This window comes from Chiloscyllium plagiosum, chromosome 15 (genome assembly GCF_004010195.1).
Source record: "Chiloscyllium plagiosum isolate BGI_BamShark_2017 chromosome 15, ASM401019v2, whole genome shotgun sequence".
Lineage (NCBI taxonomy): Eukaryota > Metazoa > Chordata > Chondrichthyes > Orectolobiformes > Hemiscylliidae > Chiloscyllium > Chiloscyllium plagiosum.
Genome location: NC_057724.1, coordinates 33398239 through 33425579, shown reverse-complemented (window position 1 = coordinate 33425579; position 27341 = coordinate 33398239). Strand labels below are relative to the sequence as shown.

The following is a 27341-nucleotide window of genomic DNA, read 5'->3' as shown; positions in this document are numbered from 1 at the left end:
AGAATGGACAAGTAGGACAGGTCAAGAGGGCAGTGCCGAGTTGGAGAGTTGGATGTGGGATAAGGTGGCGGGAGGGGAGCTTTGGAAACCGGTGAAGTCGATGGTGATGTCATGTGGTTGTACACCGGAAGATGAGATGTTTTTCCTGCAGTTGCCGGGTGGTTTTGATTTGGTGGTGGAGGAGGGCCAGGACTTGCATGTTCTTGGGGGAGTTGGAAGGGGAGTTGGAGTGGTCAGCCATAGGGTGGTTGTGTTGTTTGATGCTCTCTGAAACATTCTGCGAGTTGGCGTCTTGTCTCCCCAGTGTAGAGGAGACCACTTTGAGAGCAACAGGCACAGTAGATAAGGTGTTTGGATGTGCAGAAAAATCTCTGCCAGATTTGAAATGATTCTTTGGGGCCTTAGAGGTGAGGGGAGAGGTGCGGGCGCAGGTTTTACACCTTGTACCGGGAATGGAGGGTGGGTTGGTGGGTGTCATAGACTTAACAGGTAAGTCACGGAGGGAATGGTCTATGTGGAATGCTGAAAGGAGTGGGGAGGGAAATATATCTTTGGTGGTGGATTCACTGTAGGCAGTGGAAATGGCAACGGATAATGTGTTGTATCCTGAGAGTTGTGGGGTGGAAGAATAGGACCAGGGGTGTTCTATCTTTGCTGCAGTTGGAGAGGTGAGTTTTGAGGGCGGCAAGTGGAGAATGTGCTGGAAGGCATTGACCATCGCGTCGGAGGCATATTTGCGGTTCTTGAATCTGCTTCAGTATCTGAGGAGTTGCAAATGATGTTGAACATTGTGTAATTATCAGCAACATCCCCAGTTTGGACCTTATAAGGGAGGGAAGGTCATTGTTGAAGTAGCTGAAGACAGTTGGGCTTAGGATAGTACTCTGAGGAACTCCTGCAGTGAAGTCCTGAAATTGAAATGACCAACAATAGCATCATCCTTTTATGTGCCCAGTATGATCAGGAGTGAGTTTGCCCCTGATCCCCTTTGATTCCAGTTTTGCTCAGGTTCCTTGATGCCACACCTGGTCGATTGCAGTCTTGCTGTCAAGGGCTGTTACTCTCACCTTACCTTTGGAATTCAATTATTGTCCATGTTTAAACCTGTAATGAGGTCAGGAGCTGAGTGGCCCTGGTGAAACTGGGCATCACTGAGCAGGTTATTGTTGAGCAGCTCCTGCTTGGTGACACCTTCCATCACTTTTTTGGTGATCAAGAGTAGACTGATGTGGCAGACTGATGTGAACTCCAAATCTTGAGTTGGATTTGTCCTGCTTTTTGTGTACAGACAATACTTGGGCAATTTTCTATATTGTTGAGTAAATGCCAATGTTGTGACTATACTGGAACAGCTCAATTTGATTTGATTTATCTATTGTCACATGCATTTATTACGAAGTCAGTGAAAAATGTTGTTTGTAGAGGAGCAGCAAATTCTGGAACACAAGTCTTCAGTACTACAGCCGGAATGTTCTCAGGGCCCTTCTTACCCTTTGCAGTATCCAATGCCTCCAACCAAATCTTGTTATCATGTGGAGTGAATCTAATTGATTGAAGATTGATATCTGTGATAATGGGAACCTCTGGAGGAGGAAGATTACTGAGAATGCTTCATCCTTATCTTTTACATTGATGTTGTGGGCTCTTCCATCATTGAGGATGTGGATATTTGTGAAGCCTCCGCCTCATGTAAGTTGCTTAATTGTCCAACATTTGACAGGATGACAGAGTTTAGACCTAATCCTTTGATTGTGGGATCACTTAGCTGTCTGTTACTTGTTGCTTATGCTGTTTGGCATGCAAGTAGTCCTGTTTGGTAACTTCACTAGATTGACACCTCATTTTAGGTATGCCTGATGCTACTCCTGGCATCGTCTCTTGACCTTTCCATTGAATCAGGGTTGATCCCTTTGCTTGATAGAACAAAGAACAAAAAAAAGCACAGGAACAGGCCCTTTTCACCAAGTCTGCACTGACACATTTTGCCCTTCCATGCTAAAACTGTCTTCACTAATAGGATCCCTATTCCTTTATTCCTTTCCTGTTCATGTATTCACCCAGGAGTTTCTTGAATGCTGCTGTTGTGTCTGCTTCCACCACTTCCTCTGACAACACATTCCAGACACTTACCACGCTTTGTGTAAAAAACCTGCCTTACTCATCTCTTTTAAACTTCTCCCCCCCGCACCTTGAACCTGTGTCCCCAAGTAATAGACCCTCCACCGTGGGAAAAGCTTCATTCTTTCCACTCTATCCATGCAATTCACAATCTTATAAACTTCTATCAGGTCCTTCAACCTCCTGCGATTCAGTGAAAACAACCCCAGTCTATCTAACCTTTCTCTATAGCTAAAATACCTCATACCAGACAACATCCTGGTAATCCTTTTCTGTACCCTCTCCAAAGCATCCACATCCTTCTGGTAGTGTGGCGACCAGAACTATATGCAATATAGCAATAATTTCATGAGGTCAATGATGTCCATAAGGTTACAGAATGTGTTGGAGCACAATTCTGCTGCTGTTGATGGCCCACAATGCCGTATGGTTCCCAGTCTTGCGTTGCTAGATCTGTTTGAAGTCGGTCACATTTAGCATGGTTACGGTGCCACACAAAACATATAACATGTGATGGCATTACTTTACCTCCACAAGGACTGTGTGGTGGTCACTCTTACTATCATGGTCAGATGCATCTGCAGCCAACAGATTTGTAAGGTTGAGGTCAAGTACATTTTTCCTTCTTGTTGGTTCCCTCAACATCTGTTGCAGACCCAGTTGAACAGCAATTTCCTTTAGGACCTGACCAGCTGGATGGTCATGCTCCTGCTGAGTCAGTCTTGGTGGTGAACCTTGGTATACCCCAAACAGAGCACATTTTGTGCCCTTGCCATCTTCAGTGCTTCCACCAAGTGTTGTTCAGCATGGAGGAGTACTGATTCATCAGCTGAGGGAGGATGGTATGTGGTAATCAGCAGGATCTTTCCTTGCCCATGTTTAACCTGAATCCATTCATTGGGGCCAGAATCAATGTTGAGGACTCCCAGGGCAACTCCCTCTTGACTGTATACAACTATGGGTCTACCCTTGCTGGGTCTGTCCTGCTGGTGAGACTGGACATATCCAGGGCTGGTGGTGGTGGTAAATGGGATATCATCTGTAAGGTATGATTCAGTAAGTATAAATTGTGTCCGGCTGTTGCTTGACCTGTCTGTGAGAAAGCTCACCCAATTTTGGTACTAGCTCCCAGATGTTAGTGAGGAGGACTTTGCAGGGTTAATAGGGCTGTTTCTGCCACTGCCTTTTCAGGTCATTAGGTTGATGGCAAATGGTCCGTTCGGTTTAATTTCTTTGTTGAGACTTTGTAGCGATTGATACAACTGATTGGTTCACTTTGCCATATCAGAGGGCAGTTGAGAATCACTCACATTGCTAAAAATCACACAACACCAGGTTATAGTCCAACAGGTTTAATTGGAAGCACTAGCTTTCGGAGCGACGCCCCTTCATCAGGTGATTGAATATACAATCACCTGGTGAAGGAGCGTCGCTCCGAAAGCTAGTGTGCTTCCAATTAAACCTGTTGGACTATAACCTGGTGTTGTGTGATTTTTAACGTTGTACACCCCAGTCCAACACCGGCATCTCCAAATCATGCTCACATTGCTGTTCCTCTTGAGTCACATAGAGGCCAGATCAGGTGAGATAGGTGCAGGAAAGATGTTTCCTTTGTCTAACATAATCAGGATCTCAGAATAAAGGATTGACCACTTGGGATTGAAATTAGAAGATAATTATTTTCTGAAAGGGTGTTCAATCTTTCGAAGTCTCTTATCCACAGGGCAGGACAGGCTTAATAATTTAATATCTTTTAGACTGACATTGTATCCTTGTTGCATATTTAAAAGAAATGTGAGTGGGAGCAGGAAAGTGGTGAAGTTCAGTTGTGAAATTATTGAATGATGGAATGTGCTGCAAGAGATGATTGGGCCACTCCTAAAACTACATGCATACGTGAGATGTTGCCTTTAATAGGGGAGCAGGAAAGACTTTGTAAAACTTTATATATCATGAGTATTTTTCTATCTAACGTTATGGGCATAAATTATTCAGCCACTATGGTTAATATCAATTATAAAAATGGGATAGCAAACAGAAACAAGCACAAGAGATGAAAGGAGCTGAGAATGTTAGAAAAATACAATTTAGTAAAGTGTTAGTGACCAATCAGAAAATAAATGAGAAATTTATTGAGAATCAACAGCAAATGGTTGACTTTACTTATTACTCGCATGAGGAATTTGCTTTTGTTTTTTCTGCTCTTCTCCCTTTTTCTTTGGAAAGTTAACAGAACTGAAGGCAATACAACAAACTCATGATGTTCATCACTGTTAATGATAGATGATGAAGAATGAGGAAACTCTTGGGTTTTTCACTGCTGTTTTCCCCTGTTATGCTTTTATCGTTGGTAATTTTATAGGACATACTAAAATAGTTATCAGTAAAGTACTCTAGGCAAGATTTTATCTTTGACATTAGAATGGTAACCTGCTGGACAAATTGCCTAATTTGCATATCACAAAGTCCAACGGATTTATATCACTGGGTCTGATGACAAATCTGTTCCAGCAAGTAATGACCACACTTGAAAATTAACTTCACCTATTTCAAGATGGTAATGAGAAACATATGTTGAATTGTTCACTGTTGTTTATAGGTTGTATCGGTATTTTAAATGACTTTATGGGTATCATTTACTCAACCATCTTGTTAATATTGAATTATAAAGTTGAAATAGGTCAGGTGAATTGGCCATGCTAAATTGTCCGTAGTGTTAGGTAAGGGGTAAATGTAGGGGTATGGGTGGTTTGCGCTTCGGCGGGTCGGTGTGGACTTGTTGGGCCGAAGGGCCTGTTTCCACACTGTAAGTAATCTAATCTAATCTAATCTAATCTAATGTAAACCACATAAAAAGACATATGAGTTTTAGAAAGCTACAGTCCATGAAACAAAACGATTGTCAAACAGGAAACTAAGAATCAGTTTGTGAAGAAGCGACAACAAATGTTATAATTTTATTTGTTTCTTTGAGTAATTTGTATTGTTATTTCTGTCATCCTTTCCACTTCAACACATACTGGTGATGGGTTTGTGGTTATCCATACATTACTCATGTAACACATACCACAGAGAGTCAGGCACTTACTGAGGTGGATATCTTAATTAACATTTAACTGTATACAATAATATGACATTTCAGATTTACCTGTGCAGTCATAGCTATATGATTACATTAGTTACAATTATATTACATTTAGCTCAAACAGGCATCAATACTGGGACTACAAATGATGATGAAAATATTGAATATACTATGATCAAGTTTGCAGATGACACAAAAACAAGTATGGAAGCAAGTAGTGAGCATAGCACAAGGAATCTCCACAGGCATTTCATGAAGTGGTCAGTCACCAGAATGTAGTCGTATCCTTGGACATGAAAAATATCAGTTGCAATCTTGCACTCTGGCTCCGGAGGAATGTTACATGGAACAACTTACTTGATTAGTTGCTTGACATCATAATTGATGCCAGGCCAAAAAACTGATTTATACACTAATCTGTTGTTTTCTTTTACACCCATATGACCTTTATGTATATAGTTCAGCATGTATTGGCATACAGCTTGCCACTCTGACCACTTGGTTGCCTTCAAAGATTACATTCCTATAGAGTCATAGTCCACCTCTGAATGACCAGAAAGAGCATGTTTGCTTGGGGTTAGAGTGATAGAGTTGTAGTTTGTTTCTATGGCACAGGAAAAGGCCTTCAACCCATTGTATCTGTGCGTCGTCAAATATACATCTATTCTATCCCAGCTGCCTGCATTTGGCCTGTAGCATTATGTGCCCTATATTCAAGTGTTCACTTAAATATTACTTGAAGGCACCCACCTCTACACCATTTTAGTTAGTGAATTCCAGGTCCACAACCCCCCAGGTGAAATCTTTTTCTTCAAATCACTGCTAAATGCTTGCTGTCTTCCTTAAAACTGTGCACCTCATTATTGACCTTTCTATCAGGATTACGTTTCTCCCTACCTAACCTGTTTATGTCCCTCAGACCTTCAAACACCCTCAGCCTTCTCTGCACTAAAAAAAAATTTGCACCCCATCTAGTCCCTCTTCAAAGCTGAATTGCTCCAGCCAAGGCAAATTTCCTCTACGCCCTTTCCAGTGTAATCACATCCTTTCTACTGTACTCAGAACTGCAATCAGTACTCCAGCTGTTGCCTAACTAACATCATATACAGCTTCATCATAATCTCCTTGCTTTTCTGTTTAATTCCTTGACTCATAAAGGTAAGTATCCCACATCTTGACCACTTTATCTATCTATCCTGCTGCCTGATCTATGGACATGCACATTAAGGTTTTCTTTACTTCCTCGATTTCTACTGTTCAATGTATACTCTCTTGTATTGTTGACCCTCCCACAATGTTTCATCTCTCACTTTTCAGGATTAAATTTAATCTATTTTTTAAAACGTTACTTGTGGGATGTGGCCGTCACTGGCTAGCCCACATTTATTGCCCATCCCTAGTTGCCCTTGTGAAGATGAAGGTGAGCTGCCTTCTTGAACTGCTGCGATCAGTAGGCCCACAACATTCTTAGGAATTCTAGTGACAATGAAGGAACGACGGTGTATTTTCAAGGCAGGATGATGAGAGGGTTAGAGGAGAACTTGTTGGAGGTGGTGTTCCTACATATCTGCTGCCCTTGCCATTATAGAGGAAGTCGCCATGTGTTTAGAAGGTACAGGCTAAAGATCTTTGGTGAATTTCTGTCGTGCATCTTGTGGATGTTACAAATGCTATTGCTGAGCATTAGTGCGGAATGACTGAACATCTATGAATGTGATGCCAATCAGCTGGGCTGCTTTATTGCGTATGTTATCAAGTTTAGGCCATTGGCAATTGGACCATTGTCAGTCCTAAGCAATGACAGGATGTAATGCCACATTGGCACATTGCGCATTACAGGAAGGTAGCACTCCCTTAGAAAGGGTTCTAAGATGGTGTAGAACTATAGACAAGGAGCCTCTGTAAATTGATTCTTGAAGTTGCAGTTATTATGATAGTGAATCAGGCAGTTGGTAGTGTAACGTGGCTATGCATTTACAAATATGAACTTTGATTTGCTATGAATTCTTACCCAGGACATCTAGGTGCCTTCTGAATCTTTTTCTTTTCTCTCCCCCTAACTGTACTGAGAAGGGCTATTCATGACTGATTCATTTGATGCACAGCAGGGCCTTAATAATAGCACCAGCGGTGAAAATCCAAGCAATTCCTGGCATTGGTAAGTACTTTGGCATGATAGCACGAGAGCATTGCCACAGAGACATGGTGCACAGTCCATGGAAATTTGTCTGAGATAACTACTTGAACTCACGAAAGGAAACCCTCTATGAAACTCCCTGAAATTGACATTTAGTTGACTTTTGAAAAATGCAGTTCATAAACACAACCTTGGTCAATCTCATGGATTTTCTCAAATTCCATTCTTGTTGATAATAATCACCTTCTTTAATAATTTCTGATTCTTCCTTCTCAATGGTCACACATATTGATGCTACCAAGTAGCACCAGTCTGTCAAGGTCTCCTTATCAATATGTCTTCCACAAACTGTTCAATACTCTTGAAATCTCCTCAGCAAGATTTCTTGAGTTGTCAATTTCATTAAGCTTTTAACTGAAATGTTACTACTTTAGCAGATTAAACATTGAGGCCAGTCTGAAGCAAGTGTGAGAGATTGAATAGCTTGTGTTAAATCATTCCTTGAATCTGAGTTGAATCCACCATAGGTACACTGAATTATTTAAAAGAAAAACATAATGAGCTTAAGTGTGTTAATGTGATTAATAAAGCATGTCAAAAGTTTTAGATTTGAATGCTAACTATGTTCACTCAAGTATATTTGCATGATTTTCATGCAGCAGCACATTCTATTATTGAAGAGCTGTCCAATGATATAAGTAAATCTCGTGAAGAATACTAAATAGGTATCTTCACATAGAAGGCTCATATCTTAGAGTGATAGTGTTCACATTCTTCAGTATAGTCTCACTTTCAGCCACTGGCAATAATTATCATTATTAACCTCACTAATCATCATGATATGGATCTGAAACAATAATCCAGATTAGCCAATACATAGGATTGTAGGCTTAGGTTGCTGCACAATAACATCCTTCTGCAACTTAACCCACTGCAGCCATTGATTATAGTGTTTGAGCAGTCGATTCATCTGTACAGTGGTGATTAGTAGAATCAAGCATTCTGTCCCTCACTGAGCAGCAAGGGCTACCTCAGAAAGCCGTCAGCCAACTGATTGAGCAACACCTCTGGAGTCCCAGCAATGCCAATAGTTGGAGGATAAAGTAAGTCGCAAAAGGCCTGTGACTCATATTGAAATCTGGTGAGACCCCCACTGATACAATTTCCAGGAGCTTTAATGGAATAAAATTTCTACTAGTTAGCAGGTAACCTGTTGCCAACTTCACTGAAATCAAATAATTACTGTAGTTCCTATCATGGGATGTATATCTTTCTCTTGAATGCTGCTGGCTATCAAGGATTAGCTGCTCATTTACACACCAGACAGCTCCACTGGGATCAGTAGCCCCTGGTGGTGTTGTACTGACATCAGAGATGGATCATCTGGATAGGGAGGGAGGTGGGAGTGGGGATGGGAATGGGAATTATTGTTTTGAAAATCTTCTCCATCATTGATCTTAAGATGACTGGCCAGTATTACTTGCAGGCTTTCTTTCTATACCCTGCAATTCTTTAGTCGTTGTTTTCAGGGGAATTGGAAATTATGGTCAGTGTCTCTGTAATTTCCATCTTTACTGTCCTTTACTGTTCTTGGATGCATTTCATTTAGTTCTTATGATTTAATAATTTTAAGTGGAACCAAACTATCCAATACATCTTCTTTGTTAATTATTTCATGCGTACTGATTAAAGACTTAGTAGCCATCTAGGTTTGTTCAATACATTCGCATAAGTTGTACGATCCTTTGATATTTTACTTATAAATTCTGTGCCCAATTTATTCTCTCTCACTAGCTGCTTGAGGAAGGAGCAGGAGCTCTAAAAACTTACAGTTTCAAGTAAACCTGCCGGAGACAGGTGATATTTGACTTTGTCCATTGAAAGAAGGGATGTAGATGTCAGTGACAGGGATGGCTACCTGTGACACCGCACAGGTTCTGCAGATAGGCATAAAGTGTCCCAATCAAAATGCTGCAATAAAACTCAACACAGTTCAGGTAGAATACTGAGGTTTATAGTGGGTTGAGGCCATTAGGTGGTCCTGAACTGGTGATTTAAGGGACTCACTAGGCTACTTAGCTGTCACCAAAGCTGTCAGTCCTGGATTTAAGTCCAAGGTTGGGAAGAAAGCTGTTGGGATTGCCTAACACAATGCTGCTGGATTTTTTTTAGCCCTCCTGCCTGAAACCTCGCTCTGGATATCTGCATTAATTCAATCCTTTTAGCGCCAGAACCAGGATGGAGTTCAGGGTGCAGGTCTGGTACTGGGGTCAGGAAGAGAGGATTTAAGAATATGAGAAGCTTGGGGAGGTGGGGTTTGGGATTGCAAAGGTTGGTGATTGTGATAGATAGGCCAGGAGGGACAAGATTGTGGGTGATGGCGGTGGTGGTTGGTGGGGTGTTGGCCAAATTGGAAAAGAGGATCCCGAGAGAAGCACCTCTTCATCTCCCCGCCAAGGCTTGAGTTGGACAACCAGTCAGGCCTTCCCCTTTCTTGACATTAATAAAGAAGACATATTAGACAATTTGGTTCCATTTAAACAGTGGTTAACACTGTTACCTCACAGCGCCAGAGACCCGGGTTCAATTCCCGCCTCAGGCAACTGTCTGAGTGGAGTTTGCACGTTCTCCCCATGTCTGCGTGGGTTTCCTCCTGGTACTCTGGTTTCCTCCCACGGTCAAAAAATGTGTAAGTTAGGTGAATTGGACATACTTAAATTGCCCTTAGTGTTAGGTGAAGGGGTAAATGTAGGGGAATGGGTCTGCGTGGGTTGCTCTTCGGAGGGTCAGTGTGGACTTGTTGGGCCGAAGGGCCTGTTTCCACACTGTAAATAATGTAATGTAATCTAAAAAAAATTGATAAATCATGAGAACCAAATAAAATGCATTCAAGAAAAGAGAGATGAATGAGTGCAGCCCTCAGGGCCCCCTTTCCCAATGCTGCCTCTATACTAGAACTATTCATCTATTGCCATTCCACCACCTTTTCATTATAGGCCTCTGGATTTTTGCTGTCCAGGTAATGATGAAATTCTCTTTTGAAAGCCACAGTTAAATGCCTCTCCTTCATCCACAGGCAAGGCATTCCAGATCCTAATCACTGGCAGTGCATAAAGCTTTTGTTAAGGTTGGTTAAACATAACTTCCCATAACAAATCCATATTGGCTTTCCTTACTTAACTCACATTGGCACAAGTAAAGTTGACTTGAGTTATTGTGTTGAAAATCTTCTCTATCACTGGTCTTAAACTGACTGGCCAATATTACTTGCAGGCTTTCTTTGTATACCGTGCAATACTTTAGTCTTTGTTTTCAGGGGAATTGGAAATTATGGCCAGTGTCTTTGTAATTTCCATCTTTACTGTCCTTTACTGCTCTTGGATGCATTTCATCTAGTTCTTATGATTTAACAATTTTAAGTGGAACTAAATTATCCAATACATTTTCTTTGTTAATTATTTTGTTAAATAATAACTGTGGCTGTTTCACTAAATCACTCCATTTCAAGTATTTATCCAATCACCTTCTGATAATTATTATTCAGTCTGCTTCTACCACCCTTTCAGGAAAAGTTATAATTACATTCAAATGTCTGAATGATCTCCATTTCTCATTGTGACTAGCATGTAGTAGGCAGCGATTCAAAAGCGCAGCTTACCAATGCCAACCAAGAGCAGTTAGGGACAAGCAATAAATGGCTAGCCAGCCAGAAATATCCACATTCCATGAGTGAATAAAAAAAACTTCTCCCTTGCTCTGGACAGATGCAAAGTACAGGTAAAATTTCTCAAAACTGGTTGTTTAGAAACCTGAGTTGTCTAAAAATCAGACATTTTCAGAATGTACTATGAAACATTTTGATAAAATATTTTCTCAATCAAAATGAAACTGTACAGACAATTTGGCTGTACGCTGCATGACATCAGATTTGTTATCTATTTTCTGTTGCTCACTGTTCTGTTCTCTATGTTCTGAGTGACGCTTGGCCCCGCCTGATCTGGATTGACCTGAACCACTCACTTTCAGTTAATAACTGCAGCTAAGTACACAGAAAAGAAATACAAACTTATTGCTGTTAATGATAGAATTGTTTGGAATAATATTTATTAACATAACCGTCACAAACAGACAATGAAAGAATGTACAAATAATTTCCTTCATACAAGACTTATAATACAAAAGCATCAAATATTACTTCACCATATCTTCATCACTATTTCCTTCACTTTCGACCAGGGTTTATAACATTTGGTACTCAAGCGGTTTTGGCAAAATCCCACATGTGATTAAGACCAAAGGCACATCCAAAGAAATAATAACTGTGGCTGTTTCCCGAAATCAGTCCGTTTCAAGTATTTATCCAATCTCCTTCTGATAATTATTATTCAATCTGCTTCCACCACATTTTCAGGAAAAATTACAATTACATTCAGGTAACAAAACATTCCAATAAGAAGGTATTAACACCAGCGGCTAAATATACAGAAAATTATTAGAAATCATTATACAATTTTAGCATAATATAATTAGGTGGAATTAAATTGCTTGCCCTTTTGAAATAAATTTTGACTAATTTCAAATGAGCAGGTTAGGGTAAAATACCAAAATGATGACAAAAATGTAATATGAAACAACTCCTCAATAATTTCTAGCTAATTTCTAATTAGGAATCTTTATTTGTGTTTAATGTTTTCCAACAAAATTTATTTTCCAATATTTTTATGTATTAACAGATAAAAGATTTGTTGAACACATTGCAACTGTATCCTAATTTACGTCTATTAAATTGATGAAAACAACTAGCAATTATGATCAAGGATCATCCCTAAAATGTTGACCTTCTTTTCAATTTCACGTATCACCGTGTTCTGTTTTTACGCCAAATTCACAGAATAGGCAGGTTTCCTTTTATGTTCTACTATTTATATTATCTTTTTATTAAAACCAGTTTTGCCAAAAATATAATTGTGTGTTGCGATAATGGAAAGGACAGACCACAATTAGATTATAATTAATTGAAAATATTCAACTGCCACCATCATTATGACTGGAAGGCTAATGTCATGGAGGTAGATTGAGGCTTACTGAGATATACAAACTATTGTTTCAACATGTATGTCACCATAAATAATGTGGTGCTCAACTTCAATTCCCCACATCGGAACGAAACATGATCACGAATGTGAGCTATACAGGCATGATACTAATAGTTACTAAGATCTATTTCTAAATGAAGATGCATATCTTGATGATAACACTTATTTATATAAATATATTTTTATGACTTTTACTTTATATATAAAACATGGTAGAAATAGTGAATTATGACTATTCACTGTTTATAGGATTGTCACCCGCCAACTAGCTTCATATCAGGTCTTTTTAAAACAACAATGTAAAATGTTACTTGGATAAGGAGAACTAATAACTATAAAAGTACAAAAATTTCCAATCTCCCATATTCCTTTTAATGAAAGGAAAATTCTAGTTATTATTGCATTAGACCCACTGCTACATATATTAAACATAATGGGAAATTATCCACATGTAACACATTGTGAATATTATTGCTTGTACTCTATGACTTTATGCTGATGCTGCACATATCTTTGTTGTATGCTGGTTCTAAAACATTCTGTCAGTGGGAGTTTGCCATTAGTCAAGCTTGTTCTTCACTTGTTCAAAAATCTGCATCACTCTTACTGCTGGAACACATCCTTCTCTTAGGATTGTGATTCCTTCTGAAGAAAGTAATTTTTTTTTGTTAGAAACAGAATAATCATACCCAAAACCCATAGCAATTACTACTGAAGTAGCAATTACTTTAGGAAGCATTCATTACAGAGTTATTGAAAACTCCATATTAAAACCAACAATATCTTTAAAAAAAGACTTGGTCATGTGTAAAGCTTGATGCTCAGCTTATATTAGTTAATGGATAAAATTAATTAATAATTGCATTTCTGTGATGGACCTGTGGCTTGTCAAGTTAAGCTATATCAGGCTGACTGGCAGAAGTACTGACCTGTACTTATAATAACAAAATAATCTTAAAAAATTGCTTAGCACGAGATGTGACAGCTATATATGAAACTGACTGAACTGTAAAGCCATCATATATTTCAACTACCACATTGTAAACATATCAGAACCAAAATGTGATTTAAAGAAATAAATATGTATGTAAAACTTAGTGTGTAAACTACTGTGGATTTTCTCAGATACAATCAGTTTAAACAGCAGATGAAAGAATATATAACTAAAAATCTGGATACCTTCATCAATCTTAGTACAGTTGATGACAGTGGAGGCAATCAATTCATTAGAGTTTCCGTCACATAAAACAGCATCAATTTTGTGCCCCAGGCGTCTATTGATAAAATGATAATGTAAAACATTGAAAAATGCATTTACCAAGAAATAAAACAACAAATAATTCCATGGCAATATTTGTATACATACGAGATAACCATGTCATGGTGGATGCTGTCAGGCTCCCCACTCGGATTGGCTGATGTAATGGCTAATGGTCCAGTCATGTTCACGAGATGAGCTGTCACAGTGTGGTCAGGAACACGGATCATGATGCTCTCCTTGGTACCAACATGGTCAAATGCAGCACCAATACCTTTAAAAAAGGATAAAATCTGATTTCTCAGATACTATTCTCATTTCCATTCTTATTCATGAGCTGATGTAAACTGGCTATTTGAATAAGGATGAACAGATATTTCAAAATGCTCTACTACTTGTGATGCGTACCTAGTTTCTTCAGCCATTCTCCTTTCTTCACAATGCAACTCATCCCTCCAGGGTAGACATGGTTCATAAATTCCCAGAGCAAGGGGCTGAATGGAGGATGCACTGCAGAAAGCTGATCAAGACTGGAGATACAGATACAAATAGGCTTCTCAGTAGGACGCTCCTGTAAAATCACAGACATCAATTATATGCACCAAATGACTGACAAGTGCAGGTTGAAGGAAAATGATATTACAGACTAAAAATAAAATGCCTTAAGAATCATTTCTGAGTATTTATGCCTCACTGCATTTGGCAGCCTTACCTTTATGTTGTAGATACCTTTAATAGCCTCTGGGTGTTTACAGGAAGCTGCCAGAGCATACACAGTATCCGTTGGGATGCCACACACACGGCCAGAATCTAGGATTTTTGCAATAATCTGTAGACCACTAGTTTTCCGTGAAGAAGCAATGGAACAAGGCAAAGGGGCTTGATCTTTCTTTTTGTTTGTTCCTGTCTGTGATTTATGTATAAAAGTATAAAACATGTCAGAAACATAATAGTTTTTAATTGAATTATTATAATGCAAGTGATCACGCTGTCCTTCAGTGTTGTTTATATTTAGATAAAGGAGTAGAACGTCCCTATTCTGTCCCTTGTAAACAAAACTAGAATGAAAATTGATGAACAATTGGAAAGTTACGGGAATTTGGAAGCCATCTCAAATTTTAAATAGTGTTCATGAACAGTTTATTAACTGCCAAGGAAGTGAAATGCATATGTATGATTCCTGATAGTTTATCCTTTAATTTGTGGGTCTTTTTTGTGGTATTGTTCACAGAAGCACAGCTGCTGGGTTATTTCATCCTGACAGGAATATTGTCTTTCATTTAAGGTCATAATGTAACTACTATAGATAGGTCAATGCAAGTTTAATTGCTACTTTGTGACAAGTTTGTAAAGTTGTGGATGCTTGGAAATGTTGAACTTTGTGTAGGGATAACAAATGCATTACATGATGGTTAAAAATTAATTTTGACAGATTACTGTCTAATATCAGAAGTATAATGGATTCTATCAAAATCTATGAAGGCACGCACATATAAAAAAATCCTGTTGGCATTCTTTCAACATTAGACCTTAATTACAAAAGTATTGTTTATTTCGCAAATACGTCCATAATATTAATCTAATAAGATTTACCACAGTAAAGAAAATGTTTGAATGCTTACAAAATGCCCACACATTTATAGCATTAGATAAAGTCTTATATCCCCATTCACATTCTGTCTACACGTCCTATTGTAAATTGTCACTTCTACATTTACAATAGAAATGAGCTACATTACACTGTAGTCATGCCTTCCACATGTAAAGCCCAATAATTTCTCACTTCCTCAGTTCATTTCGCACAGCAACTCTTAAGTTTTAATCTGTTTAACTAAGTAGTTTTGACATAAACAAGAATGTGAAATAAAAGTTAAAATAAAACAGTATGTATGACTTTAAAGTAGGGATCTGAATTATTTTTACATGCACTGGTCCACTTACTTCTAGTACTATAATCCCATTTGAATGGAAGACCAGAGCAGTACATTGAAAAATAATCAACATTCAAAATAAATAGCCATCATGTAGCATTTACCCTGAAGAGGGGGTCACCCAGAGGAATTAGTTGTTTCCCAAACATATGGTTGGCAAAAGAGGCTGTTGTTCCATAAACACAGACAAAACTGATCAACGCCAGCATTACACCTGCAGGAAAAAAAAATGAGGAGAAAACCATAAGTGGTCATATGGCTATAAAATAAAAATGCTAAAATTGAAATATTTTGAACTAGTGTTAAACCTTCCAAAGGAAGAGGCAGTTGCTCCAGGGTGAATAGTAGAAAGCAAATGATTATCACTTCCATAATGACTGTGACTAGGAGAAGCACCACATCTACATGAATAGCTGTGAAAGAGAGAAAAAAATAAATTTATTCCTCATGGACATCAAGTATTGAAGTACACAAACTGAGAAGAATTATGATTAAAACACTCACCCAAGATAACCAGAAACATGTTGACAATAAGGAAAGCTATGGCTCCTGCAGTGAATCCACCATCAGAATTGCGATCAATGTTTAACAAATGACCTGCATAAAACACATAATTTTGAAACTCCATACAGGCAGAAGTAAACATGTGATATTATGGTTAATAGTATGAGAAAGTTGAGCAAGAAATGATCAATGGAAATTTTCAGTCTACTGACAGATAAGAGTTAACTTGATGTGAGAGATGATTTGTGTGAAATTTTAATACATTTCTAACTACTTCTTTCATTTCAATTTTGTTATTATTCTGCGCTAAAATGGCCCAATGATTTGTTTTTAGTGAGAAGAATGTTTAAGCATTCATAAAACATTTCCAGGATGAGGAAGAATTGGTCTTTCAAGATGGTTATGTAACATAATTATATGAATTGTAGCACAATGCAAAATCCTTCAATTCTTGTACATGAAATTTGAATATAAAGCCAGAGACCCAGGGATTGGCACACAGGGAACAATGACATATTCTGAAGATTTTGTCCATGCCCTTCTTCATGTGCTTCCTAATGTTAATACAACTCAAAAAAATAAAACCTGCTCACTGATCTGAATAATATGTAGCAACATATTTTATGGTGTCTGGCTTTGTATTATTTATGTGGTATGAGATTTTTAAGCTAGAAATGTCATGCAGAAGTAAATGATAGTTAAAGATTACATTGGGTTGCTATAATCAAATGTAAATTTTAGCACTGACTGAAAGGGAAGTATATACATGCACATTGTCATTCCTTTGACTGTCAATGATTTTAATAGAGCAGAAATATTTTTGTAAAAGTTATGATTTTCTACTGGGTATATTGACAACACAATACTAGATTAACCTTGCTATAAAATTGGAAAATGATGTAATGTTTAGAAAAACAATAAAGATGTGTTTACAGTCTGTTCTGATATAAGGCGATAGTTCTGTTCCCATGCGACCCTGCGTTATAAGAAAATCACATAATAGAACACCATTTAAACCAATGGAACCGGAATCCTTTTACAGCTAATACAGGTAAGGAAAGTTTGTGTTCTACAAATAATGGTTGAAATTCTTCAATCGCGTTATCGCCAATTTGTGTTGAAGAAACGTGCTTTACAGCAGAACCGACTGGATTTGTTTACATTTGAAGATATACCTGCAAATCGAAGCCAGGTCCAAGTTGCCCAGATAGCTGCATAACAGAAGGGTAACACCGAGCCAAAGCGCCTTCCTCCACGAACTTGAATCCTCGACACATAGAGCTGGATCAGAGTTCCAGGGATCAGAACCCAAGGAATAGTAAGATGAGCTTGGGCCTGGTCCATGTTTGCACTCTGAATGGCAGACAGGGCTGCAAGCCCATTGCAAATGTAGAAAAGGGCATCTGGCAGCTGCACACTAGTAAAAACTGGGAGCTCATCAGCTTTGCTGAACCTCTGTTTTAGGGCAAACAGAACATTCTGGAATGATTTTGAAGACAGCATTTCAGTTCCAATAGGAATCAATGCCTTTTCTGCTATAGAGTTGATCAGGCTGGAAAATGTTGCATAAAGGGAGAGGGCTGTATACATTGAGCAAACTGCCCCAAAAAATCTGTAATATGATACAGTGTTAATCTGAGGAATAGTGGAGATCGTCAGAAGAACAAAAAAACCATTATGGATTATTTCAAGTTTGTTTCTGTTTAGAGATAGTAGCAATATAATCAAAGATGTGACCATGAAAAACCAATCTCCTGTCATCCTGGCTCTGCTGCTATCTAAGTTATTAACATTTATGAGGACAGATAAAATAAACTCCTCCCAGGACTTCACAAGCCAATACATACTATGGACACAGTATTTAGTAGCAAAGTAGACATCGTTGCGTAAATAACCATAGTAGCTTGCATAAAGCTGCGTAATAGAATTGATGCTGACCCACACAGCTCCGACATAGAATGATTTAATGTACCCGAAGCAGTAAAAAGCAAAGATAAAGGGAGAAATCACACTACACAAATTACCAAGTGCCATTGGCTCTGCATATTTAGTGTTCTTCTTTTTCTCTTCACCATTAGCCTTAGCAGATGATTTATTAGCTGTCCCTAGAAGCAGCACATTGAATAATGAATTGCCAAACCCTGGAAGGATGTACCTCTGGGTGACTCCCTTTAAAAGCAGAGCAATGGCTCCATAAAGCCCAAAGACAGTAATCACTAGTTCAAATATTCCTGATAATATTAAAGCCCATTGGCTAAAGAGACCCACAGCTTCAAAAATGAGAGTAAGTGTTATGGCCCCAAAGACAAAAGGCATGATGTAATTTGCTGTAGCTGAACAGAATGACAGAGTAAATGCAACACTGATGTAGGCTACCAGCCCTGCAACAGCTGATTCACTAATAGGAGGCAAAGGCACATCTGAACTATCATTTGCAACACTGGTGTTTTGTAAATCCACTGCATTTGAGGTGACATTAAGAGGAGAGTTTGCTCCCAAAATGATCCGAGTTGCCCCGAAGCTGCTCCACAAAGCTGAAAATGCTATAAAGGCTGTGCCTCCCAGATGATCATACTTTCTGAAGGACATTAGTCCAGCAACAAGCTGTGTCACACCACCAATCAATACAAGGTGAACACCTATAAAACATAGAATGGAATCTTTAATAGTATTGGTTTCTTGGATAATTTGCTTAAGATATCAAATAGATAGACTTCAAGCTTATTTCATTACTGACCACTATAAACTTTAAAAATGTCAAAAAGCAATACTTTCATAAGGGTTTTGGGTTGATGAGACTTTTCAAAAACAATCATTCAAAATCTCTGAGAATTTGTTAATACTGCAGTTTAGCTTTGTTGATAAATACTTCCTGTTTTTCAACATCCTTGTGCTTCTGTCTAACATGGATTCTGACTGACCTCAAGAACTTTGGTTGGTCTTCAGAAATGCAAGAAATTTGGTCATGTTCTGTTTATGCCATTTCTGGACAGATTCACAGATCAGCTGCTGTGTCAAAGTGCTGGGATTACTTGTACATAGAGTAAAAAAAGTTAAGACATGAATGCTAGAGTTTATACTTTATAAATATGATGCTTAGAAATTAATTGTGTCATAGGAGTCCCAAGGTTCATTGAAACAAGATTGAAGCTTAACTGGAGTGAATTGGACTCAGTAGCACTTTCTCCAGAATCTACTGATATTTATTCCAGAGGTCAGAATGAACCCTGACAATTTTAGAGTTACCATGAATTCTTTTACTGAGAGTCTAAACAAAGAAATCTTTAAAAAAAAATGCCCTGAACAAGAATGGATTAACAATAATAACAATAATTGATTGTTAAGTTATGACACATTCTGTAATCCACTTAAAAAGGAGCCAATAGTCAGTGGGGGAGATGTTCCATAATTTCAGAGTATGACCTCTGTACCCCATTTTTCTTACATTCCTTCACCTCCCTTAGCCATGCCATGTTTGTGTCTTATTGGCTTTTCTCTCAGCAGAGCCGACAATTTTCCACTTTTCACACCTAACATTTACAGCTATTTTACATCCTGATTTCACCTTTATCACCATTATTACTACCTTTGTCTTTTGCTATGGCCACCCTCACCATCTGTTCCATTTGCTCCTGCTCCTCATCCACTTACAGCATTAAAAAACATTATTATCAACTCCTTTCAATTTCAAAGAAAAGTCATACAGAACTCAAAATGTTAACTCTTCTCGTGTCTCCGCAGATGCTGTAAGACCTGCTGTATTTCTCCAGTATTTGCTGTTTTTATTTTAGATTTTGAACATTCGACATAGTTCTGATTTAATAGAGGAGAGAGTCTCTGTTGTATCTCCTGATTATTGGTCATGATTTCAGCAGATGACCTGCGAGTTTGTCCAGAAATGGCATAAACAGAATTTTACCCAAAAGTTCTTGCCAAAGTTGCAATCCTAATATATGCAGGTATTGCTTCCAGAGCAGCAACCAGATTCTAGGAATATTAATTATTGCACATGATGTATTAATCTTTCCCTTGGTTCCTTTGGAATCTGAATATACGACTGGCATTTCTTTATGAATCTCTCTTTATTTTCCCTAAATACATCATTCACCTGACAATTAATTCAAAAATGGGCTAAGAATTGGCATGTGTTTTTACACTATTTACAAAATATAATATTTCATATCAGTTTAGAAATCCTACAATCCTAAACTATTTTCCTGAGTAATGCTTGCTACAAAACATCTCAAACTTTTTTCGCATGATTGAAGTTTAGTGACTTTTGCGATTCGTGCAATATCCGATCATATTTTATCTTGTGTACAGTAATCGCGAATCACAGCTGTAGTACACTGTTATTTGTCACTAACCTGCCAAGATGTTTTCAGTTCCACTGGCCAAAATGTTTGTATTGACTTGAGCAAAATTTTGAAGAGCTACAAGGAAGGCACTGATCACATTGGCCAGAAGCCCCAGGACTCCTGGCTCACTGTAAAATACAGCTGCAAAACCTTCGGAGCTAGACATCTTCTTTGAGCCTAAAATGAATTAAAAAATTAATGTAGGGATTAAACTACATGCACTTTATGAGTCATATATTCTTAAATGAATTAATTTACAATGAAAATGCAAAGCCCACCATGAACTTGAATCTGCATTAATGACAAAATGTATCACTCACAAAAATTACCACTTGTTTAAACAAATGTAGTAGTCATAATGGGTGTGAAAAGACTGCATGATCTAATATATAACATCCAAACCTTGCGCAATACCATATAATTATAGACATGGTAATGTATAAATAGATAAATATGAGCCAGCAGTTTTACCTCCTCATAGAGAGGAGTACAGAAGTGGGAGTACAGCACCGAGCTGACAAATATTCCATTTCTGAATCATTTTTCCCACAAGTAGCAGGTTGCTTAAGGGCAGTTGAAGACCTATAAAAGCCAATTATCAGAGATTAACAAAAAAATTTTCAGGAAGCCCCCAGGTTCTCTGAGGCACTGGGGAATAGGCCAGATGCTTGGACAATGCCTCCAGTCAGCAGGCCCATGAGTCAGTTCTCCAATCAGGTTTGAGGCTCTTCTCACCTGCCTGCATGGATTGAAAAACAATTGGATTGAAAAACATTGAAATGCAATGCAATTTATGTTTTTGACCTGTTATGTAATGCATTATTACAAATTTTCTGATTTTTGTTCTTCAAAAATTGTTACCATCTGCTGCACTCAACCACCATGGTAATAGTTGCAAAGTGTGGTGCTGGAAAAGCACAGCAGGTCAGACAGCATTCAAGGAGCAGAAGAGTCGATGTTTCAGGTTTATGCCCAAAACATCAACTATCCTGGTCCTCAGATGCTGCCTGACCTGCTGCGCTTTTCCAGCACCACGCACTTCGATTCTGACTCTCCAGCATCTGCAGTCCTCACGTTCTCCACCATGGTAACAGCATTCTTCTTATCACCAATTCTGCATATTGTACTTCTTCTCCTTGCTCAAACATCCTATCCTTTTCCACTCTTTCACCACTCTCTCAAAATTCTTGTTTTCTATTACCTCACAAGGTTTATCTTGGTTCTCCCTTTGATGATCTCCTTTGTCATCTCCCTGAGACTTGGCAAAGTTTATCTCAATATCTGTGCTTTCAGTTGTTTTCTCATGGTAATCATGAACATCCTAAGTTTTTCCTTCTATATATACTCACAATGAAGGCCAATGTGGGTCAGTGAGAACTGGGGTGAATAAAGAATGGCACTTATGAGTTAAGGTGGGGCAGCAGAGTTTTGGATAGTACAGGTTTACGGAGAGTAAAATGTGGAAACCATCCATGACTGCACTGGAATAGTTAAACTGAGATGGGGTAAAGTCACACTATATTTCTGGGGGAAAATATAAGGTTTTACTGATGGCACTAATAAGGCATCAGAAGTTGAACTCTGGTTCAAATGGGACCTTAAGGATGGGAACAGAATGGCTTAATCTCAGACTGTTATCAAGGGTAGGGATGAAGTTGGATGCCATGGACAGAATTTGGACTTGGGACTGAATACAATGGTTTCAGTCTTCCCAATATTTATCTGTAAATTCCAGCTTATCAATGCTGGATACTGGATATGCAGCCTGATAGCTTAGCAACAGTAGAGGAGTTGAGTGGGGTGATGCTAAGGTAGAGATGCTGTTAAAACATGTATGTGAAAACTAACCCTATGTCTTTGGACTGAAAACAATTAATGTTGGAGATCAAAGCAGTTCAGACAACATTCATGGAGACAGAGCAAATTAATGTTTCAAGTCCAGATGACTTTTCATCAGAGCTGGTGAAGTATAGGGGGGGCACCATTTACACTTCATTTCAGTTCTGATGAAGAATCATCTCGATTCGAAACATTAGCTTGCTCTCTCTCCATGGATGCTGTCTGTGTCACTGTGATCTCCAGCATTGGTTGTTGTCAGTACAGATTCTAGCATCTGCAATACTTTACTCCTATGTCTATGGAAGAGCTAGAGAGCAGCATTTAGATAAGCAGTAGGAGGGGCAAAAGCTAGATCCTTGGGGGACTAAGAATGGTTTCTCTTCCTGCTCATGCAAAGTGATTAATTTGGCTATAATTAGATAAATAAAAATGGAAACATATTTCAATGGTCTCAACTAGCTGGACAAAGGTAAATTGCATCTGAGTTGGACCCTGTGGATAACCGCCTCAAAGGCTGCAGACCGGTCAAGGAAGGAGAAAACGTTTTCGGTGTTACACTCGCATAAGATGTCATTTATGAATTGATAAGCCTCTTTGATCTGGCTATTGGCCACCTTGGCTAACACCTTGGCCACCTTCTCCAGTTGGCGCTCACCTGCGGAATCTCATACGTCTATCTATGTGAAAGATGCTGCAACCTAAATTTGTTGTTGAAGGAATATTTGCATTCCTTGAAACAATTAACTCCGTCATCTGTGCATTTGGTTTTAATAATCAGCCAATCGAGGCTGTATTACACAAATACAGGTTGTTTTCGAATTTTCATAAGAGCTTCAGTAACTAGAACTTACAAAAATGAATTTAGCAATATTAGAAAGCGTACATTAGACTCAGTGACTTAGCTTTAAGAATGTGGCGCCATCTCTTGGTAATGCATGTACAATGTCGGCGCAACGTTGGGTAAACTTTCCTGTATGATATTTCTGGAGTATCGCCCCCCTACTCCGCCAAACAATAACAGAATAAAGAGTGCCATCATTACACAATTTCTAAGTACAGCGGGTAATAACAGAAACACCACTGCTATTGCCGAAAGAAAACAATGCGAATCCACGGGGGCTGGAATTCTCTGGAGAGACGAGGATGGTTTTTCCCTCGTCTTTCCAGACAAGTTCAGAAAACAATTTCGGGGACTTAAACTTGATGTACCCCGGAAGGCCTGCGAACCGAACTGGCGATAGAATCACTAAACTAGTTATTGTCAGTAACAGTCTCTCGGCGATTGCTTTCTGAACGGTGTCGGCTCCCGTTTTAGAAGCGGCATGTATTAGATACCTCAGATTAACCTGAAATTGTTAAAAGTATTATTCGTCAATCCTTACTGAATATGAGCTCTCCATATTTTATAAATAGGCATTTATAGACACAATAGACAAATAGACACATAATTATGGACACATATTAAACCGCAGTCAAGTTGACATTAGAAAATTAATATCAAACCGCTAAAGGATTGTTACCGTTGTGTGTCTTATCACACATCTTTGAGTTATATTTCAATTTGTCGAAATCATTGATTTTGTATTAATATATACAAAATATAAATCTGATATCATTCATGGGTCACGTAAGTCTATCTATATGTACTGAATAATATCAGATTCATCTTTTAAAACCATTTTGCTTTAGATGTTTGGATAACTGAATTCCTTACATATCAACGAAAACATATAATCGAACGAATGTTAATATTGCTTACATGCACTGTCCTTGAGGCACCTTCTTCGCTGTTATTTTAAACTATCGTGTCTCTCAGTTTTATAGGAGTTGGCATTGATGAAGGAAATAGCAGGTATTATGTGACCAGCCCCCGAGGACTTTTCCCGAGCACATTTTTTTTCACTTGACTATCGGTCACAGCTAACTTCCTCATTCGTCATAGTCGGAGCACCAAAACTAATGTATAGGAGTCAGTGTCAATGAAACCACAAAACTGGAATAAGGAAAAAATAGGTTCTGCGCCATTCGTTGAGTGACCATTTCTCAACTGTTTTCACATCTTATTCGTCGATAAACTATAAAATAATTTGTAATTCGTTTTTTAAAGAACATGTCGAGTCTGCAGCAGATGGAGTTTCATTTGAAAGAGACATGGGACGAATATTATTGCGAGACTATAGAAAATGTTTCATCTGCTTTTATTAGTCAACGGGGAATGAATATTTATGTCATATTCTTATGAATGAGAACTTCAGGTGACTGCTAAGATGGACCATGCGAGTTATACTATTCACATTATTTGGAACAACTTTTTCAAACGGGAATGATAAGAAAGTCAAATTTGTATAAGTAATCCTTAGAAGAACGATTTACTACAAGAAACTGTTTTATGGCCCTTGATTACAATACAGTGAATGACGTGGAGTAGAAACAATGCAAAGCATGGTAGATATAGAAGCCTTTGAGGAACAGGAGAAAAGCTAAGCAAATAGAAGGCTGATTACCAGGGAGAAATATCCCCCAGAAACTTCAGAAATTCTGCTCCTCGATTAAATAATGCGGACAGGACTAACTAAGCGGGACCATTACATAAATTGTCCACTTCTGCCCAAAACCAATCTTTTTTTTCCAAGTAGGGCGGCACGGTGGCACAGTGGTTAGCACTGCTGCCTCACAGCGCCAGTGACCCGGGTTCAATTCCCGCCTCAGGCGACTGACTGTGTGGAGTTTGCACATTCTCCCCGTGTCTGCGTGGGTTTCCTCCGGGTGCTCCGGTTTCCTCCCACAGTCCAAAGATGTGCATGTCAGGTGAATTGGCCATGCTGAATTGCCTGTAGTGTTAGGTAAAGGGGTAAATGTAGGGGAATGGGTGGGTTACGCTTCGGCGGGTCGGTGTGGACTTGTTGGGCCGAAGGGCCTGTTTCCACACTGTAAGTAACCTAATCTAATCTAATCTAATCTAGATCATGACCTCACAGTAAATATTAAGATTGTAACCAAAGAATTACTGTTGTAATCTGGTCTGGCAATCCTCTCCACTGTAGTCTCAAACTTCAGTGTTTTGTGCAATACTCAGCTCACTTCTGCCTTCTCTTCAACATCTACAATAAGATTATCAGATTATACCCATTGTTTCAACATGGTCTTCTTCAGAATTATGTTTTTATTATCTCTTTCATTTAACTGTCTCCACAGGCACACCGAACTCTTCCATTGTACTCCAAAACCTGAACAATTTCCAGGTTTCTGCTTCTTTTTACAATGGAAGTCCAAACCTTCAACACATCTATTCAGTATCTGTATGACCTGAGAGCTCCACGTCTTCCATGATTGGAGGCTCAACCATTCTCCTACATTGGAACAATTTGTTCTCACATTGAACAATTTCCCTTTTTCTTCCACTCCCTTCAAATGAAAGGATTTGCTCTGATAACATCTAAACGGTCCTAGTTATTGTTTCTATTTATGCTCCCACCCATTCTCCATTATGGGAAAATTGATGACTGCATTAATACCTTTTCCTGCCTTCACTCTGGATACTGGCATTGAATTTGCTTTTCATTTCTGCCAACTCCTGGCTTTCATATGATTCATTTTGACTCATCTTTTGCTTAACTGTTCTGTTTCCAATTTTGGAAACAGGCTATTTGCCAATTTCCAATAACACTCAATGATTCCTTCAACGATGTTGACTACATTTCTTCGTATCCCACTTCCTGGAAGGACTATGTTTCATTCTTCCAGTTTGTCAGTCTGTATCACATGTTCTGATGAAAGTACCTTCTATACTTGTGCTTTCATTCTTTATTTCTTCAACTGAAGAATCCCTCTACCCTAGAAAATAGAGTACTCAACTGCATCCATTTCATTCCCTGTTTTCAGCTTAACACCTCCATTTCAGAAGTGTAATGGGTTTCTCTTTAATCCCATCAGCTTTCAATAGATCAACTTCCACCATTTCTCCAACCTCCACCATGATGTCACCAACCTAATTCTCTCTCTTGACCTTCTACATGATGGTTTCTTGAAAAGGATCTGTGCATGATTAAGACTTCTCATGATTCTGTCAGCTGCTTGTTGAACTGAACTGGATGATCAACTCATGATCATATTGAATGACAGAGCAGGCTTCGGGGCCTATTCCTCCTTCTATTTTCAATGTTTCTATGCTTCTTTTCTCAAGATTGCACAAAAAGTTTCCAATGTGTGAATTCAGAACTTTGGCAATAGAATCACACCGCCTTCAAAGCACAATGGGGAGCAAGCTTTAGGTGTGGCATATGGCAGAGAATAGATAGAAAAGGTGGAAACCATCCACACATTCATAATTCACAGCCAGACCATAAAGTGTAGAATCAAACAATGGCTTATCAAATTTGCACTGGTACGTTTGTTTGTGGAGTAATTCATTTAGTCCCACTGTTCTGCAGATTCTCTCAATTCTGCAGTTTTCTTCTCCTTCAAAACATTTTTAATACATGCTGATACAGGATTAGAGTGTAAATCAACAGCTCAGTTACTGGCGGTAGAGTCAATATTGAATAACTCGTGGGGTGACATGATGGCTCACTGGTTAGGAACCCAGGTTCAATTCCAACCTCAGGCAATTGCCTGTTTGGAATTTGCACATTCTCCCAGTGTCTGTGTTGGTTTCCTCTGGGTGCTCTGGTTTCCTCCGACTATCCAAAGATGTGGTAATCCAAGATGGAGGATGGGAAAAATTTCTGGCTGTAAGAGCTGCTCCTTTTTTTGAGGTATTTTAGGTGTTGGAGGTGATTTCCTCAAATTCCAGGAGCAGCAATTACTGTTTTATATGCTGTTGCATTGTTTTGGAACTTTGGAAAAAAAAAGTCAAAACAACAGTAGTTTAAAAGGGAGAAGAGCAGACAAAGGAAGCACATGGTGAGGACAGTGCAGGAGAGAGAGAGAGAAAGAGAAAACCTACACAGTTACCGCCTTTGCTGTTTGAATTCGTGTATCGCTGGACATCGGAGTCCATCTGGGAAAATTAACAA

The 27341-nt window shown here is 38.7% G+C and overlaps 1 protein-coding gene across 2 annotated transcripts; it reads right to left on the bottom strand.

Moving 5' to 3' along the window:
* Positions 1-11415: 11415 nt before the first annotated feature.
* Positions 11416-24177, bottom strand: si:ch211-153b23.3. Of its 2 annotated transcripts, none has more exons than XM_043704656.1 (11): positions 24086-24177; positions 20497-20664; positions 17305-18768; positions 16130-16222; positions 15934-16038; positions 15730-15839; positions 14407-14601; positions 14103-14265; positions 13803-13968; positions 13616-13710; positions 11416-13078 (listed from the first exon to the last, which is right to left on the bottom strand). In XM_043704656.1, the coding sequence occupies exons 2-11, from the start codon at positions 20651-20653 to the stop codon at positions 12996-12998; spliced, it is 2631 nt and encodes an 876-aa protein (XP_043560591.1). In that variant the 5' UTR covers positions 20654-20664; positions 24086-24177; the 3' UTR covers positions 11416-12995. The 2 variants fall into 2 exon arrangements, with proteins under 2 accessions (XP_043560591.1, XP_043560590.1); XM_043704655.1 differs by having other exon boundaries at positions 11416-13081; positions 24086-24176.
* Between the last annotated feature and the right edge of the window lie 3164 nt (positions 24178-27341).